Here is a 19,693-nt window from a genome sequence, read left to right as displayed (position 1 = left end):
GCTTCCTGTAGCAACTGGAGCAGTTCTGGCACATGGGTGGCACCAGAGCATCCCAGGTCTCACAAAGCACTCCCTTAAGGAGCCTGACTTTTCTGATCACTCCTCAGGTGTGACTGTGCCCTGTTCTTGCACTTCCTCTTGTGCAGAAATGCACTTTCTGTTGGTAATCATAAGGAAGAGAAATGTAAAGAGTAGGCATCATCTACCACTCATCCCATAGAGCATTGCTTTAGAGCCTTCCTTTGTCGGCAGTTTTCCAAAAGGATAAGCTGTGTGGGGAAGGCATCCCAAGGCCTTTGGTGCTGCTGGTTGAGACTAACAAACTTTGGGGCACAGATCTTGGCAGCCCTTCTTGCCTCTGTGGCTACAGACTCACTACTTCACCTCCTCCTTGCTGGTACAGCAGGTGTATTTGTAGTTCAGCGGTTCAGACCTTTTACTTTTACTTTACAATTTTGTTTTCCCTTATTCCCACAAAAACATTCCCTGTATTATCGGTACCCAAACTCTGCTTTTCCTATCAGCATGTACCTTGTTTTTACTAAGCAGAGGAAAATCCTGCAAGGGTGGGTCTTAGGCTAACATTATTATTGTGGCTGCCATTTAAAAAGTCAATTTTTGCCTCCAGGCAAAGTATTGTTATCAGAGTTCATACCTATTTTGCATATATACGATTGTATCTTCCCTATCTCTCTGGGGTGATAGGAGCAAATGCCGACTTCTTAATGCCGATTGTTGAATCTGAGGTTAAAATAAGAACTCACAAAAAAAAAAAAAAAGAAAAAAAGAAAAAAAGGAATAAAATGGTGGGTAACAGGTCTCTGAAAGAGAGAAACCATTTTGGTTGAAGCAAGGAGTCCATGATGGCTTGATTAAGAATCTTATTTTATTTGAGGTCACAACTGAAAAGCAGTTTGATCTTTCCTCTCGTTTTTCATTCTTTCTCAGTAACTTTTGTGGGGCTGTGGGATGTGGTTCTTCTCATGTGGACTTATTAGGTGGATACCCCTAAGTCTTTCAAGTTCAATGACTGTACATCAGGTCTTTCTCTACAGCAAACTGACTACACCTTTGGATCTTTCCAAATCATCTCAGCCACCTCTGCATGTCTCCAGCCTGTACCGTGCATACCCTGAATGCACCATCCTGCTGGGAACATCTTGGTGCTTCATTTTGGGCAGAGGCCTGGGGCTTGGTTTTTTTATTATTTTTTTAAAATTTTATTTTATTTTTAAATGTAACTTCTGCAAATGAGAGGAGTTTCAGAGAGCCCAGGAAACCTTTACAATGCCATGAGCATGAGACCTAGGTGAGTTTAAGCAAAAATAGCTCTGTAGAACTCCTGCTGTTAATGAGCCATCAGAGCCTCCTGGATGTCCTTGCGTTTTGATATCATGGCATGCTCACACTTTCAGGTGCCTGGAGGAGGGCTGCTTCAGCACCACTGTAAGACTGGCTCTTCCAGGTCCCTTTATTTAACCAAAGATACAGACTTTCCTTATCTTTTACACGAAATTTTCTGTCACAGACCACATATGTTCTCCAGAGTCTTTCTACAGTGGGAGAGTTTGCACATGGCTTTCCTTAATGGATTAAAAAGCTAATGACATATAAAATGAAGAAAATGTGTTTCTAAAAAAAACCCAGAAAAACAAGCTGGCCTTATTATGCACTGACAGAGTATCTGCCAACAGCCATATATGCCTGACTGAGCTACTCATATAGTAAAATTGAAAGAAATTTGTTCACAAAGACAGAAGCCAAAGTCCTCTGAGTTTAGGATCCCAGAAGAAGGTTCTGCCCATGTTTCCCTGCCACTGGTCCCCTCCCAGCTCTACAGGATGTGTGTGCTGGTCCTGAGCTCTCCTTCTGTGCAGAGCTCAGGGCAACTGCTTCAGTGCTGCCTGTCCAACTCCAGATCATATGTGAAGTGTGCAAGGTGGCTGGCTCATGTGCAGGACAAAGCTCACATGTAAAGGTGTTATGAGTTTGATATTAGTTTTTATGCATTGTAATCCATGTTTCTATATTAGATGAGCACTACCCAGAGTAATTTTACAGTCTGTGTTATGCAGAGCCCTTGCTCAGCTGTGAGATCTCTTACAGAAAGTCACTGGGTTGCAGTTTCTCTTCTTATTCAAGATGAAACTGCCATAGGGTTTGATTTCCACCTGGACTGTGGAGTGTTAATCAAGCAAATTCCACCAACATCAATGGGAGATGCTCTGTACATTTACTTGCGCATAATCCCACAGTACAAGAATGTATGTCTGCATAATGCAGAGATGCTTAAGACATTTTCTTGTTTTCATACAGATTCTTCTTTTTGACTCCTTTAAGGAATATCATGCGTTACTGCACCCTAGGATTCCTGATTTAAAATATGTCTCATAGGGGAGCTTCATTCTTTTGGGCATATTTGCACTTAATGAGCTCTGAGAGATATTTGTGCCATGCAAAATCATTTACCTATCTTAGCCAGCCACACCTTATTTAGTCACCCTTGGCTCTTTCTGTTTGCAGTGGCATCTCATTTTGCCATCCCCAATAACTGATTTGTATCCTCAAGCTCCAGCTCTAGTCTTGGACAGAAGGAGTGAAGAAGGCACTGTCCTGGAGTAGGGGTGGGGGACAGGAGCCTCTCTGGGGCTGGCCAGTGACATGTGTTCAACCCTTAGATGAAAAAGTAGGTTATGGTGTATTTGTGCTGCATGCACATGTCAGGATAGCTGGGTAACCATCCTTTTTATTTTCCAAGAAAAACTGAGAGATGTTTCTGGGTTTTTTGCTTGTCTGTAGGTATTTCAAAGAAATTTGGTCTTTAAGTTGATAGCAATGCCATAAGGGATGGCTTTTTAACCAGAGACTTTTCCCTAGGAATATTGTTTATTAATAAGAAAAAAAAATTAATACATATTTAAAAGAAATGCATTTATTTGAGTAAGTGGTGTAAATTGCCCCAGCATTATGGGGGGTGCAGCATTTGGCCAGTCTCTGAGTGTTTGGTGATCTGCCACAAAAATAATGTTCATGGTTGGTTTTCAAATGCATTTTTAACTCTATGCCCACTGCACCATTTCCCAGATATCTATGTTAATGTAATCTTTAATTTGACCTGAGCTGATACTGCTGTAAAGTTTACATTGCTGGATACATATTTCCATGTTTATGCAGAATTTGCAATATCAGAATAAGGCCTCTTGTGCCATTTTACCTGTACTCACTCAAGAGGCATTGCACCAATGCAGGGGTAATAGAATTTTTCTTTGCTGATGGAAATAAAAGCCTAGCCTCTCACCCCCTGCCAAAAAAAAAAAAAAAAGACAAAATTGACATTTACTATGTTTTGATGCCTGAAAGAACCTTCAGTGTTTCTCAGCTAAATTGTATATTTAGGTGGGGTTTTTTAAAGAGTTTTATTTCTGTTTCTCCTTTTACCTGTTTTTCTGCTTCCCTGATGCCATCATGGGAGCAGTGTATGCCTTTCTCTTACTCTATGCATTGCTGAGTGTAGTTGACAACAACTGGCTTGTAGCCTGTCATGTTAATTATATACTATTAGAGACCATTAATCTGATGAGTATTTACACGATAGATTTAAAGTCTATCATGTTAGTGTGTACTTGGGAAATGGTAATGTGAAGATCAGCAATACACATCAGTGGGAGCTGGTGTTTTACCAAGCACCATGTGCTGTCCTGTGTATGCTGGGTTAGCTCAGGGGCTGCTCACCCTGTCTTGCATCCCCAGCTCAGAAACTGCCTCTGAGCACACAAAAATGCACCAGCAAAAGGAATATGCCTATTGAGCAGTAGCTGTGGGCTGCAGCTGCCACCCTGCACCCAGGCAGGGGAGGGGTGCCCGTGGGAGGGAAGGCTTTGCCTTTGGCACCTCGTGGCTGGCGGCTCCTGGCAGCTCTGGTGGCCTCTGTGTGACCACAGCTACTGCACACTGCCCCTGCAGGAGGCACGGGTGGGGTGTGCTGGGGAGGGGGCACATCACAGCTCTGGGGGCCTGCTGCTGAGGCTGGGGAACGTGCCAGGCCTGTAAAAGGAGTAAAAAAGGGCTTTACACCTATTTAAAGTAGGTTTAAAGCCTTGCATGTTTTTAAAGCATCGGCATATTCCAGTGGGATGTTTAATATGAGTTTAATGATGTTTTAATTTTAATTTTTAATTTCACAAGAAGAATAGATGCCAAGTAGATGCTAGTTATTGGTGTTTGTCTGTACTGAGCTCTTGGATGTGGTATTGTCAATAGGATGAGAGGATGAATGTATTCCTGCTGTGTGGCAGTACAGGGAGCTGCTCCCAGGGAGGAGACTAAGAGCAAGAAGGTATATTTAGTTTTTAGCAATACAATGGCATGAGGGAATACTGTGTGGCCATGGATTCAGGGCTGCCTTACTACAGCTTCATCAGGTTATATTTCACTCTAAACTTGAAATAACTTCAAAACATTGAAATACATTACTTGAGTTTAATTGTAGGGGAATGAGGTGTTCTTACTAAACTCTAGTCGTTCCTAGAGATTCATTACTCTGGATAAAGCTAATTCTGTATGTGGCTGTATGGACTCACACACTCGAAGACAGCAGGTGTTTCTTTTCCTGTATGGGTTTTGCATTTCCATTTTTTCATGGAGGAAGCCAGTGGAGTTATTTCTTAACCAACTGTTATGAAGGAGCAGTCAGACCTATCAGGCTTTAGTCCACAAAAAGTTTTTATATAAGCTATTAAAAAAAGACATCTTTGGAGAAAGGCTGATAAAGTGTGAAGTTATTGTGCTAAAGTATTGTGCATTTCTATAAATTATCTTTATGCAGTTTCTCAGATTAATATCTAAATCTAAAATAAAGCTCTGCAGGCAGGTCCCTCTGGGGCTCTGCAGTCAGAGATAGATGATGCACAACTCCATGAACTCCTTTGAACTTTCACATTTTATTTTTCATGTAAACTGAAAATTAAGTTGATGGAGCTGGGCCTGGCAGCCCCATCCCGTGTGTGTGAGGCTCAGCGTTCCCTCCGGAGCGCGGCGCAGTGGGAGCACACAGCTCACAGCCAGGAGCGGGGCCAGGGCTCTGCAGCAGCACAGGAGCTCACAGTCAGGAGGAAACTCCTGCAATCTCATCCCCAGCCCCTCCGGGACCATGCTTCTTTTTGATGGTCATTTTAATATTGCAGTGTACTGACATATACTGGAGGCAGTGAACTTACAAGCTACCCTATAAATAATTTGGCATCTAATTCTGCATATTTTGAGCTCGAGGCCCCCTAAGATGATGAAAGAGTTTAAAGCCCGTTGTGTGGTTTAGGCTAATTTAGTATGGAAAAGAATACCTTTTTGAGCCTGAAGAAGTAACCTTGGAGTTTGTTACTAGGAATCCATAGGCACTTCCTCTAGCACCAGCAAGTCCTGTGGCTTCTGTCTCCTCATATAGCCCCTGATTTCCTGAATCCCATTTCCCCAGAGGGTCTCCCCACCTGAGCAAGAGCAATTGCCCTTTGTGCTGACAAACCTTTGTCTGCACTGCCCATCCCTTGGAAAACTATGATGAGCAGACCTGATTTTAATGAGTCTTATCCATAGACAAATATAAGGAAAACCAAAAAAAATTACATACAAATGCATGTTGGAAACTCTGTATTTTTGCTGCTATTCCTTACATAGTTTCTAGAAAAATCCAAGCCCCTGTGTTATCATTTTTCATTAAAGTGATGTTTCTAACCACAGTGGACAGCTCTCATATCCCTTGAAAACTTATAATAGTAAAATTGTCATAAGGATGAAGCAGAAATGCAAGATTTTATTAAACAATCTTCGACTCATAAAAGACATCAGTGTTGTGCCATTCTAGATCATATAAATATATTTCAAAGCAGAATCATATTTCAGCAGAGAGATAAAGCACAAAAGAATATGATTAGCGGATACCAACATAAAATATTAAACCATCCAAGAAGGGGTGTAGGTGTTATGTTTATCCACACGGGCAGGTCGGGGGCTGAGAGCAAGGCAAGATTTTGGCAATATATCAGTAGAGTCATGAGCACAGATATCCATGGCAATTTGTGTGTGTGTTTTGCAGTGACAGGGGGGTTTGTCATGGTTTCTTGCAGCACGGATCTGGGTGTTTCCACACAGCCACTGAACCCGCTGAGGGAACGTGATGGGTGTCTTTAGTCTGGCCAAGTCGTCAAAGGGAGACATGAGCTCTACCTGGATAAATAAATAAGTATAAATAGTTTTCTTTCTGATATGTGACCAGATTATTTTCCAGTTGATTTCCAGCCAAGGTCCCAAGGGGGCCACAGATCAAAAAAAGATAAGGGTCAGTTACAAGGTTGAGCTCATTCGGTGTTGCCATAGTAACTGACCTCCAGCATCCCTGGGAGGAGGGCACCCAGCTCCCCAGGTGACATTTCTGTTGCCACGCCATCAATCCGCCGCCTTTCACCGCCCAGGCTGCCTAATGGCCGGGGCTCGGATCGCCTCGGTGCCGCTGGCCGCGCTGGGCCGGAGCGCGGGATCTCGTCGGCCCAAGGCCGGCAGGGGAGGGGCTCGGCCACATCCTTTGGGATTAATTACAAAAATGCAGTGGAGCAATGTGGTCCAAATGGTTTGTGTAGCAGGTCATGGGTTTAGGCAGCAATGGCGAGGAAGAAATGTCGACTGTACAGCAGCCGTCGTCTTCATCCAATGTGAGCATCTGCAAATTTGCCATCCCTTTGGAGCAGTTTGCAGCATGTTCTCAGACCTTGGTTTTACTTCCATCCTTGGATTGTTTCTAATGAAAACCAGTGGTGGAGTGGTGCCAAGCAGATGAGGGATCAAAGTGGTTCTCTGCAGGCTTTGTGTTTGAGGGGGGTGTCCATCACTGCTATTCTACCCTGGTTCCAGCCCCTTGCTCCTTCACAGCCACATGGAAAAAAAAACTGCTGGGGAAGCTCCTTCTTTTCTTACATTATAAATTTTTCCTTTTGATTTCTTATTTACTGGGAAATGAATTGCATAAACAGAATAGTTCCATGCAGTTTTCATTTTATTTCCTTGTTTTCATTCCAATTTCTGTTTATTTCTACCATAATTAGAGGACACGGCCCATTTAATTCTACCAAATTTATGATCTAATGGACAGGAGAAGGTTCTCTGTGAGCACAGTATATTAATGCTTTGTTGCACTGAATCACAGTATTTCAAAGTTCATTAAAAGCACGGTTAACTCATGGATGTGAACATCTGAGTACAGGGACAAAATTCCCCTTTATTGACTCAATTTGCTGCAGTAGAGTAGAAATATACTGGTCTGGAAAACTATAGTGTGGGATGTACATGTTGTCAACAGTGAGCATCAGATTGTCTTACATGATCTCTCAAATTAGGACTATTGCAGTTATTCCATAAGGGAAAATTTTTGCTTTATTAAATCAAGTTGAAGAGAGAAGTTTTAACTAACAGTGAAGACAATGCCATCTTGATTTTTGGTCTTCAAATCTTCTACTTGTTGTTGGTATTATGTGTCTGTACACGACAGTGTTAACGTGTACTTTTACACTGCCATTAATATAGTTATAATTAGAAATGCAGCTGATACAGTAAATGGGTTTAATACAGCATTATTAATTATACTGCATCCTCGCCAGGAGGCTGCTGGTGTCGGTTCTCTTAGAGGCTTAGAGACTCATTGTAATATGTATTAAATGCACATTGCTGCAGCAGAAATAGCTTTATGGAGAAGCATATTCCCACTCTAAAATGGGCAGGATGGCAGTGTAAGCACTACTAAACACCCTATCAACATATTTAAAACTGTCCTGCAAACGCACCCGAACTTGGGAACAATGAGCGACGTGCTCCGGCAGCGCGGTTCAGCTGGGTCTGCGCAGCCCACTAATCCTCCCTAACAGGCAGTAAATTATGTACCTCCAAATTTATACAAATGCCTGCCTTTGACATCAGCGGGCACCACCCAGGTTTCACCTTCAGGATTCAGATAATCAGCTCTCATTCCTACTGGCTTCCCTCAAGACCAGTATGGAAATAAGTATGTGTCTGCCAGGGATCAAATGCTTTTGGAGACAAAAGTAGGTACTGAAAACATTACAGGATACTATCATCTCCCCATGATACTTTTACACAAAGCGCTCTGTTCCTCTTTTGGCCTGACATAGTTTCAGCCTGACAGAATCCAGCAGGCCTGCTTGTTTTAAACAAGAGCACATCCTATTATTTTTTTGAGAAATGAAGTGTAAAATTAATGCTTATTATTTTGAGCTCAGGAAAAAAAGGCAAGAAACCCAAGATTCTTGTTTGCCGTGCATTGCTTGTTTAGTCCTGTAATCAACTGATCCCTCCACAGATACACTTATGAAGAAATGGGAGATGATCTAGCATAACAAATTGTAAAAATATGCATTTTATTTTACAAATGAGAGGGGCTGCATAATTCACTCGAGTTATGTAGGTCTCTCATAGATGCTTGTCATGCTAGGAAAAAAAAAGGCGAATAAGAATGAGGGAAATGATGATATGTTTGCTGTTGCTAGTGCCCAACACCACACATTTGACTGACTGTCACACCTCATTGTCAAAAAGCCTCCTTGAATGTACCTATATGAACTTATATAATTCAAGGAAGTTATTCTCCAAAGGTGACTGAGTATGCCTATACATGTACTGTGTTTCTGTGTAAAATAATATGCTGTAAAATGCCATAGAGGAGAGAGTGATTATAGCAGCAATTCTATCTATATCTTTGGACATTTTCATATTTTGAATACACACGCATGAAAAAAGAAACGTTTGTCATGCTAACCATGGTACTTTTTCCCCCTTTTTTTCTTTCTGGATGGTTTTATAGACACAAGAAATACATAATGGACTCCTGTGGGAGTGGAATAAAAACCCCCACCGGTGAGGAGAAGGCCTTATAATTCAGAAGTGGATTTGCAAATCAAAAGGTCTTGCCTCGAGTGGGATAAATTTCCAGATCTGCAGGAACCCATTATGTTTTATTATTTTTCATTCTAGTTTTAGTTTGTTTGTTATGGGTTTAACTATTTAAAATACTGCAGGGATCAGCCAAGAAAATACACAATCTCTGTTACCTAATTAAACATACCAAGCTTGTAAGAGTATACTTTAACTGAAATGCTGAGCATTGTTTGTTTTCCTCTTTTTTTTTTTTTTTTTTAGTTTTACTCAAATTATAGATATTTAGGCTGGAAAAGGAGCAGCTGTCTAGTCATCAGTATGTGTCTATCTGTATTTATGAACACATGTGCTCACACAGGACCATAGGCTGTACATGAATCACTGTTTTCCAAATACCCAGTATGCAGAGGGTAGAAAATTAATGTCAAACATGATTTCTCTGATTTATTCGTAGAAGGTATTTGTTCCACTCCCCCCAGTTCCTGCTTTGTCCTCTGCGGGTTTATTGCAGCATTTGGTTGCTGTACACAGCGGTGTGGCTGGGCATGCTCAGCATGAGGCTCGTGTCCCTTCCCCATCCCTTCTCCCCTCTGGAGCAGCTTGCAAAATTCACACAAAGCCAGAACTTTTCAGGCAAGGGTCTGATGGGAGAATCCCCCCTTAGGCCACAGTGAGGGGAGAGGGCCTGGTTTGGAAACCCACACCTTAGAGAGGGCAGCATGCCCGCCCCTGGAGGCTGTGCGAGCATCGCAAACCTCCTGGTGTCCTAGAAATATCCCAGTCCCTGCCTGTGGCTCCCGAGGGAATTCACAGAGCTGCTGCCACGGAGCTACCAGCCCTTTCATCTTTCTGTTCCTGGCTTTTTCTTTTCTCTTTTTATCTCCTTCCCAACCCACCTGTTTACTTGTCCCCATGCTGCCTCCCCATTCCCCAGCAGCTCTGGTGCCAGCGCTCCCTGTGAGCACCCACTGCCACAGGGTTCCGGAGCCCACCCATCCTCCTGGCAGCACAGACAGCCCTGTGCAGCGCCTTGGGATCCTGACAGCACCAAAGGCTTCACAGGAAGCAATACTTCCCTTCTGTCTAGCCCCTTTAAAAACAGAAAAAGCTAATTTGAAGCAACTGTAAGTAAAGCTGTGTTTCTGAGGGCTCACATTATTCATAAGATCCAAATGTATTTGGCAATAATTAGTTCATGGAGTAATACAGTCATTTCTTAATGATCTTGGAACTAAAAATTAATAGTCACTGGTATTTGAGGATGTAAAAATAAAGCTGAGTTTTGAACAAAAGAAAATATTTATTTAGCTTTTAAAATATGTTTTCATGAGAAGTTTATGTGCTGCCACAGTGAGGGAAAGACACATTTGCAGGGAGCATTTGCAGAAAGTAACCACAGTATTAAAATTTTTAGGTAGTTTCTGATTTTTGTAAACTGTATGCTATGTTTTGTAAAATTCTGTCCTTCCTCCCTCCCTTCATGAAAACCAAAGGATTGTTTAGTTTTACGTGTAAAAATTAAAAGTGCAAAATCGGTAGGCTTGAACCAAGAGTAACAATTATTGCTTTTTCACTGAGTTCAGTTAGAATACAGAGGCATTTAAAATGAGCCCTGTGTATTCAATACTTAAGATATATGACAAGGAAATTATGCTTTCAAATTATGTTTAAATGCCTTCAGTAGTTCTCTCTTCACCTTGTAAAAATCCAAGAGATAAAAAAAAATTTACATCAACACTATGGTCTCAGCTCCTGCTCTTCTCCAACAGTTCCTTCCTCCCTGTGTGTTTGCAGTGTACTCTGAGGTGAAGACATCACTTCAGCCCTCTGTCAGTGTTGGTGGTTGAATCCACACTACTGCAGTACTTTTGGGTGCTGTTTGATTCTTTAACACTCTGTACCCAGAGCAGGGCTGCTGTCCCGTTGTGGCAGGGCTGTGCCGCTGTTGGGAGCCTGAGAGGCCGTGCAGGTTCCCAAAATGTGGGGGTGCACCCCTGAAGGGCAGAGGCTGGTCCTGCTCTGGGGCTGGGGGTCCTGGGGGTCCTGGGGGCCCTGTGTGCCACCACAGGCGCTCCCCACCCACTGCTGCTGCCTCCCCGACGCTAATCTGCTGTGTCACTAACAAGTTGTATCATTTGAACCTTGCAGAGGAAGGCATCAATCATGAGTGCAAGCTGTGTAACCAGATGTTTGACTCTCCGGCAAAGCTCCTGTGTCACCTGATTGAGCACAGCTTTGAGGGGATGGGAGGCACATTCAAATGCCCTGTTTGTTTCACAGGTAAGACAGGGAGGCCAAGACAAGCCTCAGCGTGCATGGCTAGATCCAGAAATGACACTCGGGGGATTTGTAAAATACTGTATTCCTTTCCCTGGGAAAAAGAAATACTGTGCTTGGAAATGTTCAAATATCCTCTGTCTGAAGCTGGGGCTCGCTCTGCCGAGCAGCTCTGTGGCGTTTGACACCAAGCAGCCCTGCCACATGCAGCGGGCTCTGCATGGCCCCAATTCCAAAATTTACATTATGCCTTGTGGCTCAAAGGTGCTGTGTGCCTCCAAGTGCAGGACTTGCATGGACCTGCTCTTGCAAGCCCTTATTCACCTGAGCAAGGACTCTTTAAAGGCCAGGTGATTAATGGTCTGCTTACAGTGCTAAGTAAAGGGGTGTAAATGTTTGATAAGGCCAAATAGTACAATTCTATGGTTTTGCCAGCTGCTCTCTCAGAGGTTTTTTTAAGCCCAGTTTTCTTATGGTGGCACATTTCTCACTCCTATCTGAGAGCCTGCTAGGCATTCCGTCTCTGTAGATCATTTAAGCTGTCTCATCAGTGCAAATGATCATGGGTGATTCTTGCTTTCCCAGGATCTGCAGGGTGCATGCTAAAGGCTGCCTTTTTTATACTCTCTTCAACAGAGTAGTTAACATCTGCATTTCCAATCTGTTTGAGAGATAAGGATCATGTAGGTGTCACTTTGGGCCTCTTTTCAGTAGGGGGGCATGGCAGCACCTGCTGTTCCTTTAACTTTGGTGGGAATAAACCCTACGTTCTTTAGGGTTTGGCCCATGATTTGAGAAACTGGTCTTTGTGTGAGCTTGGGGTTAATTTATCCTTTCTGAAATGTGCTGTAAAAAATTTGGGTGCATTTGTTAAATTCTGCTGAAGAAGCCATTTTCATATATAGATGACCATTCATGTAAAGTGAGACAAAAATTAAATAAGATATAGATTTTAGCCAGCTAAAGCCATGGTTCAATATATTCCACTTCAAAATTTCCCTCAGTGAAGTCAGAATAATTGTCAATCCAGAATCATAACGCAGATGCTGTGGTATTTGTGATGTTAAAGAATAATCTCTTTCTTTTATACTGAAGGGACAACCTATTTAAAAGATCTAAAATTGTGGCTAGCCTGCCCTTTCAGATTCACATTTCTGACAGAAATCCTGTTCTGGGTCACGTGTCTTCCAGACCAGCCATCAAGGCTTCTCCTGGCCCAGTTGTCCTGCATTAAAAATGCATCTGATGCACCTGCCATGGGCCCAGAGCTCCCCATGGGAGCAGTGACGTCCTCTCTTTGGTTTGATAGCTGAGTTCTTCCAGTTACCTGTGGACAGTGTTAGCTTTATGTGAAATATCAAAAATCCATACAGGATGTAAAGTCTGTTAGAAGTAAGCTGACTGCCAGACTGGAGACTCTAAATTGACTACTTGTAAGGAAATTCTGCTGAACCAAGTGTATCGGCACTTGTCTGGCAGATATCCTTGGACCTTTTACAATTGCAGAGACTCTGAAGTGCAGTTCGAGACGAGGTGCCTTATACAACTAAACTAACTGTACTGTGTTGTTTCAGTTTTTGTACAGGCAAACAAACTGCAGCAGCACATCTTTGCAGTGCACGGGCAGGAAGACAAAATTTATGACTGTTCCCAGTGCCCGCAGAAGTTCTTCTTTCAAACAGAGCTTCAGGTATGTTTACAACAGGAGTAAAAACAAAACTACATCTGTTGATTTCTCTGTGCAACTATCACCCTTGTGCAGCATTTAGAAAAGGTGCCTAACCTTGATATGGTCTCTTCTGCACTTAAACAGTCTCTCAGTCTTCTCCTGCCTCCCTGGGTGCCTGGAGGAGAAAAGGGTCTTTGAGCATGGCTGGAATAAATAAATAAATAAGACAAGACAGATATCTTGATTTATGAGTATTTCTCTTGACAGTAGTGTTGCTACATCCTTACATGTCTACGTCAAACACCTTGTAAATAATTTCTTTTTCTCCATTAATAATTTAGGGACTGATTAACATACAAAGACTAAGCAAATGGTAGCTGCCCCATCCTCTTCCCCACTGCCAAATCATAAGTAAAGGAAATTTCCCTGCTGAGGTATGAGAAAGCATAGGTGCAGCTTGACATGATGCTCAAGTAGAGGCTCCTCCCAGGCAGTAGCACAGTGCCAAGCTGTGGCTCTGCACACCAGACCTTGCAAACCCCTTTCCCTGGCAGCACTGGGGGCTGCAGCCACAGCAGTTGTAGCCTCCAGAGCCAGTGCTTGGCTCACACCCATTCCCAGAGGCATAAATCCTTCTGGAGGGGCTGAATGTTGACCTGGGTGTGCTGCTGTAGCCACGCTTGGAGCTCTGGCCCCAGAGACTTCCTTGGAGCCATGGCAGGGAAGCTGGGGGTTAAATCCCACCAATACCCTTGGTGCTGAACCCACACAGGCACTGAAGCTTCATGGTGTGTGTGCATGGTACCTCTTGGGCAGTGGAGCACCAGAGCCTGCCCTGCCAGAGAGCTCGTGGGGAGGTGCCCACCCTGGCTGGCCTCCTCACACCTATCTCACATGTGCAGCATGGCCACCAAAATCACCCCTCCCATCCCCTGGGAAAGGTGGTCTTTTTATAGAATGGTACCATATGCCTCATTTAAATGTATTAGCTTTATAAACCATGATTTACTTAAACTTTGGAGGGTTTTTATTTATCTTGCTGAATTCCCAAGCTGCTGCCTCTTGTGTTGTGCTGTCATGCTGTGGAAGGATGGCTGATCTTTTCACTTTGTTGATTTTATTTTTTTTTTCTCCCAGGGGATCCCGCCTTTCCCTTGTTCTAGCGACCTGATTTGCATAAGTGTACAAAAGTTTTAACTATACCTTGTTAATATTTTAATAAAGTCAGCAGATTTTGGGTTTGTGTGTTCTCACTATGAACGTTTTATGAAGGCAGCAGTGGCTTGCAAAGACAGCTTTGATTTTTCCTCCCATATCTCCCTTAAAGTAGTGTTTGGTCAAAATGCCAGCACAATTAAAATGGGAACACTGGCTTCCTAGGCCACTGCATTAACCTTTAGAATCAGATGATCAAATAAAGGGAACCTGGTTAAATTATAGTCTAAGCAGCCTGGTTTTTGCAATTACAGATTTTAATTACACAGTGTTTCAATTCTGAAGTTCTGTGCATTGCACAATTGCTGCAAATGTCAGCTTTAATCATATAAATTAGGATTGGAATTTTTTCAGTTTTTGTGCAGGATTTTTCTGCACTCAAAATTTTCCTACTTGTAATAATTCATAATAATTACATGAGTAGTTTTGAATGATGTTGGCTGAATGAAAATTCAATACTTAACTGCACAGATTTAGTCTTTATTTCAGTAGTGACTCAGAAATGTGTGTTTACTTTATGCCAGGGAATTTACTAATGCAAATATTGGAGCAAGGAGGACACAAAATGTGTGTATAAATCAGTTAGAAATGCTTAAGACTTTTGAACCAGTCTGCCTTGGCATGATTATCTCATTAGTTTCTGGTGTGTAAGCTGCCTGCTCTGAATTCCTCAACTGTTGGTTATATTCTTGTAGAGTAATGAAGATTTAGTATTATTTTAGTGAACCAGTTGTTCAACTGCTGCTTAGGATTAAATCTGCATAAACCTTTCTGTGTCTTTAACTGTGCCATTATCTTATGTGGGCAAATCTGCCTCCATCAAGGGGTTCTGCTTGATGAATTTGACTGTTCAGCTCTGAACTTGCTTTCCTACTGGCATGAAATAACTGGTATCAAAATCTCAGAATCTGAACCTACATGCTGTTTTCCTTCTTTGTATTTTCAAGTGAAACCACTGAAAATACTTTTTAAAAACTTGAGCATTGAACTATTTCAAGAAGAAATTCAGAGTGGGGTGCTTGTAGAGAAGCAGGAAAAATAAGGAAGGTGGGGAAAATGACAGGCAGCAAAGGGAAAAGGTAACTTTTAGAGATGTCACAGACTGGGATGAACTAGCCCTGCTGATTTTTGAATATTTTTTTCAAACAGGGTAAACACCATGTGTGCCATGTGATGAGGAAACTGTAAATGATGCTGTAAATGTATTTCGAGTGGCTGGTGCAGATACTGCTTTGGTAGCTTAATGCTTTGGAAGTGATCAAACCCTCTTGTACTGCTGAACTAGTAGTTGTATTTTAATATAGGTTTTTGCTTTGAAGTTTACACCATCTGATGGAGCTGTAAAACCAAGGCTTAGGAACACTCCAAGGAACTGAACTTGCTTTATAAACGATGGGAATTTTGGTGAGAATCTGGAGCAATGAGTCAGTTACTTTGATGATATTGCCACAAGAAGAGAAAACAGAATGCTACTTAACTGCTTACATTATCTCACTGGAAATAAGGAAAGAAAACACGGGAAGGTTAAGCATGAAATACAAAGGAAAGAGTATGTGTGATAACCCCACACACCCTTAGGGCAGAAGAGGAAAGGCTGGCAGCTCTGTGTTTTTCACATCCTCACTTTGTACAATTGACAGCTATGAATATCATGAAATTCTCCTGGAAAAAGAGTGAATTTATAGCTCATACATAAAACACCAAGGCTGTGGCATTTCATTCTCCCTACTGAAACATGCTCACTGAAACAAATGTAGAGGTGGAGGCTTGTTGTTTCCTTACATGTAGGGCAGAAGGAGCCCTTTCAGACAGATCCCCATCTCCAGGAACTGCTGCTCCAGCTCCTCAAAGGCAGCTGGAACCATGGGCACTTGGACATGGCAGATGAGCTTGCTCTTTGACAAGTGAAATTTTGATCATTGCTATTTAAAACATAGCAGGGAACCATGCCAGCCCCAAAGATGGGTCAGAAATGATGATGCATAAGGAGTGCTGAGAGATATTTATGATGTGATTCACAGTAAGGAGAGATCCCTCCTCAGTTGTTTGTATTGAGAATTGTATTAAGCAAATTGTGACTGAGCAGTTGTTTTCAGAGAAAACTTGAGAAGGATTTTTGTGTGTGCTCCTTTGCCACACTGCTTTTCCAAGGAGCCATCACATAACCGGTGAAGTATTTGTATTTAAAGGATTAATTCCTGCTGTTTGCTTGTGTACTGTTAATCATACTGTTTCCTCCTAAATGATTACAATTGATGAAAACTAAGGCAAGGGATGTAATAAACAATGCGCAAATAATCCAGGTACCAAGGGAGCAGGGTACCTGCCAGGTCTTTCCTAGCACAGGTGTTCAGGTGTTTTATTGCCTGCTATGAATAAAGGGCTTTCTTTTCTGCTTAGTTTTGGAGATATGTCAAACCACTAAATTAAGAGAGCTTCACTGGAGGAAAGTGGTGTCATTTTAAATGCCCACTTTTTTAAACGTACACATATCAAAAGGAGCTACTATGGCTCATTGGCTAACACTGTGGTCTGTCTCCCCTCTCATTTTATTTTATGTGAAAAGCTAGCAATTTTCATATATCCATAAACAGGAATGAGCTGCTGCACAGAAATTGCACTCATTATATTAATAATGATTTACCATGAATGTCCTCCAGGGGCTTGATTTGGTCCACATCAAAGTGCTTGGGATTCTTTCTGCTGATTACAGCAGAACAAGCCCTAAGCAGGTTTTCTCTTTTTAAGTCTGCTTTTAATGTCAGCTTGATGTTAGATGTGCCTCCTGTAGAGGACTGTGACCTGCCCAGGTGAGGGGCAGCACAGCGAGCTGCCCTATGGTTTGAAGTGGCCCAGTGGGGGACACAGAGGAGCTGCTCTGTACCTGTGCTGGCCTCCCTAGGAGGGGGGCACTGGGCAGCAACATCTCCAGCTGCTCATGCCAGTGCTCCTTGGGGCCATTGGGTACAACAGTGTCCCCTGAAGCACGGAGCCTCTTGGCTGGGCTGTGAGCCACCTGCCACAGGTGAGTCTGCAGGGCTGTGTCCAGGGGCTCGCTTCTCCCGCAGTGGAGCACTGAAGAAAGACTTAAGCAATTTTAAGCCTGTACCAAGCCATATCTCCAGCTCCTATTTGAAAAATTGACTTTACCTATTTCTGGGGGTATAACAAAGCTTACTTAAGTAGAAGTAAAATTTTCCTTCCAGCCAGCTTTGTGTGCTTGCAAGAGTGCAGTATCTCAGTATTTCTGGGCTCCAGTGTCCATTCAGGCAATGAAGGAAAGGCAATTCCATAGTATTTTGAGGAAGTTGCAGGAAATTATTCTCCTTGAGAGTGTGTGGATGGCAGGAATGGGACCTGAAATGTGGCTCTATCTCAAGGCAGTGCTTTCACCCAATGTAGCTTTTGCTATATTTCAGGACTTAGTGTGGCTTAAATGGCAACCACCAAGAGCTTCTTACTGAAAACATACCATGAGCTCTTTCTAAATTTCATACAAAGTACACACAAAATCATGTGTAAAATTAACTTTCTACAAGTAATATCCTTATTTTTTTTCTTTTAAAACAGATTTTTTATCTTTGCATTTTGTTTTTTTGATAGGCTTTTAAGAACCTATTAGCTATTTTTCCTTCTTTTGTACTTTTATTTTTTAATTTTTTAAATTTTAAAAATGGCATTCCTTCTTTAAAACGTGAAAATGACGTAGTCAGTTATCCTAGCAGATTTGGCTAGCATTTCGTAAAAAAATGTTGCTATGGTGCTTGGAGTATTGTTAAATTTTAATTATTAGTAGTTACAAAGCTAATAAATTACAAGACTACCAAAATCTATTCCAGCCATATTGCTGGGTTTCATTCAGACACAGTCAGATAATTATAACTAACAATAATTAAAAATTAAAAGTGCTGTAGGCACATACCCATCATGTTGAGTCTGCCTGCCTGAACATTCTTTATGGACTGCAAAACCACAAGTTTTATCTGTGATCTGTTTTCACAGTAGGGAAGAGTTTTTACCTATAAGGTCTCTGGTTTTCAATGTGTGTGTTTAAATTCAGAGGATTAAGAGGAATATGTGGCTGCTTGAAAATTTAGGGTTGGGAACAGGCTCTGATAAGGACCAAAGCTAAGAAACAAACACCATTGCAGACTGTGTGGGGCTGGTGCTGACTGCAGCAGCTGCGGTTGGGGCTCCATGCAGAGGATGCTGGAGGTTTCCTGGGCCTGACATCCACAGAGGTTGAGGTAAGAGTGAGGGCTGTTCAGGCTCATGCACCTCTGTGTGGTTTGTCAGCCAGCACCTTCTTCTCTTGCACACAGGCAGGGCTGTTTGCTGGGGCTGTTGGAACAGTAATGGAATCCACACCGTGTGGCCTCTTTGCGTGGCCACCTCTGCTACAGTAAAGGATGGTGCAGAAATCTTGAACTGCCCTGTGTATGGCATAGTGCCAGGGTGCAGCATTTTCATTTGGAAAGATGGTTCTGAGCAATATATTGCTGCATCTTTATCCTGTCTGACGTCTCTTCAGAGGCAGAAAGATCTCTCACCTGAGATCAGGACATGTCTGTCACTGGAGCAGCATGGCCCATAACAAAAACCCCTCCTTCCTTTCTTAAACATTGGAGCCATTCTGTGGCAGGCCCTGGCTAACAAAGTGCACACAACTTCACATTAACATGTGCAGAAAACCCAGCAGCCGTGCAGAGCGGAGGAAAAAAAGAAGAGAGCCAGGTGAAAGGCATCGTTTTAGTCATTAATGCACTTAAGCGCACCCAAGTGTCAACATGTGTGATCAAGTGTAAGGAGGCATGTCGTTCCAATGTGGCAGTGCTGGCACACAGACGGGGCTTCCTCCAGCAGAGATGGCACTTGGATCTGCTGCTCAGGCTGCCCAGCTAAACCCGTCGTTGCCTGTCATCTATGCCCTAGGGCAAGGGTCCAACCAACTTTTGCGCAGGCACCATGCCATCCCAACAGATGGGCAGGAGTGTAAGCCGCCAAGAGACAATGTATATGCATCAATTGTGTTTATTGAAAGCACAATTCCTGGCTGGAAATGTTCAAATGTCTATTTATTTTGAGATAAGATGCCTTTGGTTAATGGGAATGGAAATGCAGCTTAGCTTTGAATTAATTACTTTATATACCTCACAAAATATAATGATATGAAAGTGTAAAATGTGCTGATTATAGGAAGATCTGTTAAAGGTCTGTCATGACAAAGAGTCCCCCCTAAAATTGACTCAATGTACCACTTGAGTACCAGAGACCAAATATTGTAGGTGCTGCACACAACTGTACAAATCTCTGGCTCAATACATAGTGATCTGCAAGGAAACAGCCTTTTACACTGGCAGGTTTTCCTTTGCACACAGATGTATAAGCTCACCTTCCCTCTTAGTGGTGGAAAACATTTTTATTTTTTGAGGCAATGAAGGTGATAGATTAATCCAGACCAAAGCTGGGCTAGTTTACACATCTCACTGAAGAGTTTGTTTTCCATGTGTCAAAAAGAGAGGAACAATCACGTAATACACTTTAGTGTATGACAGCATTGCTGCCCACCAGAAAGGGTAAATTATGGAAGCATCCTGA

General features: G+C 42.5%; 1 protein-coding gene across 3 annotated transcripts in view; it reads left to right on the top strand.

The window, feature by feature from the left end:
• Window positions 1-19,693, top strand: part of ZNF423 (zinc finger protein 423) — a 225,754-nt gene that overhangs the window by 191,518 nt on the left and 14,543 nt on the right. For all 3 annotated transcript variants that reach the window (XM_033069467.2, XM_033069468.2, XM_033069469.2), the window contains 2 exons: window positions 11,083-11,214; window positions 12,786-12,901. In XM_033069467.2, the coding sequence (XP_032925358.1) occupies window positions 11,083-11,214; window positions 12,786-12,901 (248 nt within the window). The remainder of the gene's footprint in view (window positions 1-11,082; window positions 11,215-12,785; window positions 12,902-19,693) is intronic.

This window comes from Catharus ustulatus, chromosome 11 (assembly GCF_009819885.2).
Source record: "Catharus ustulatus isolate bCatUst1 chromosome 11, bCatUst1.pri.v2, whole genome shotgun sequence".
Lineage (NCBI taxonomy): Eukaryota > Metazoa > Chordata > Aves > Passeriformes > Turdidae > Catharus > Catharus ustulatus.
The sequence above is the reverse complement of the archived record's forward strand: the minus strand, read 5'-3'. Positions and strand labels throughout refer to the sequence as shown.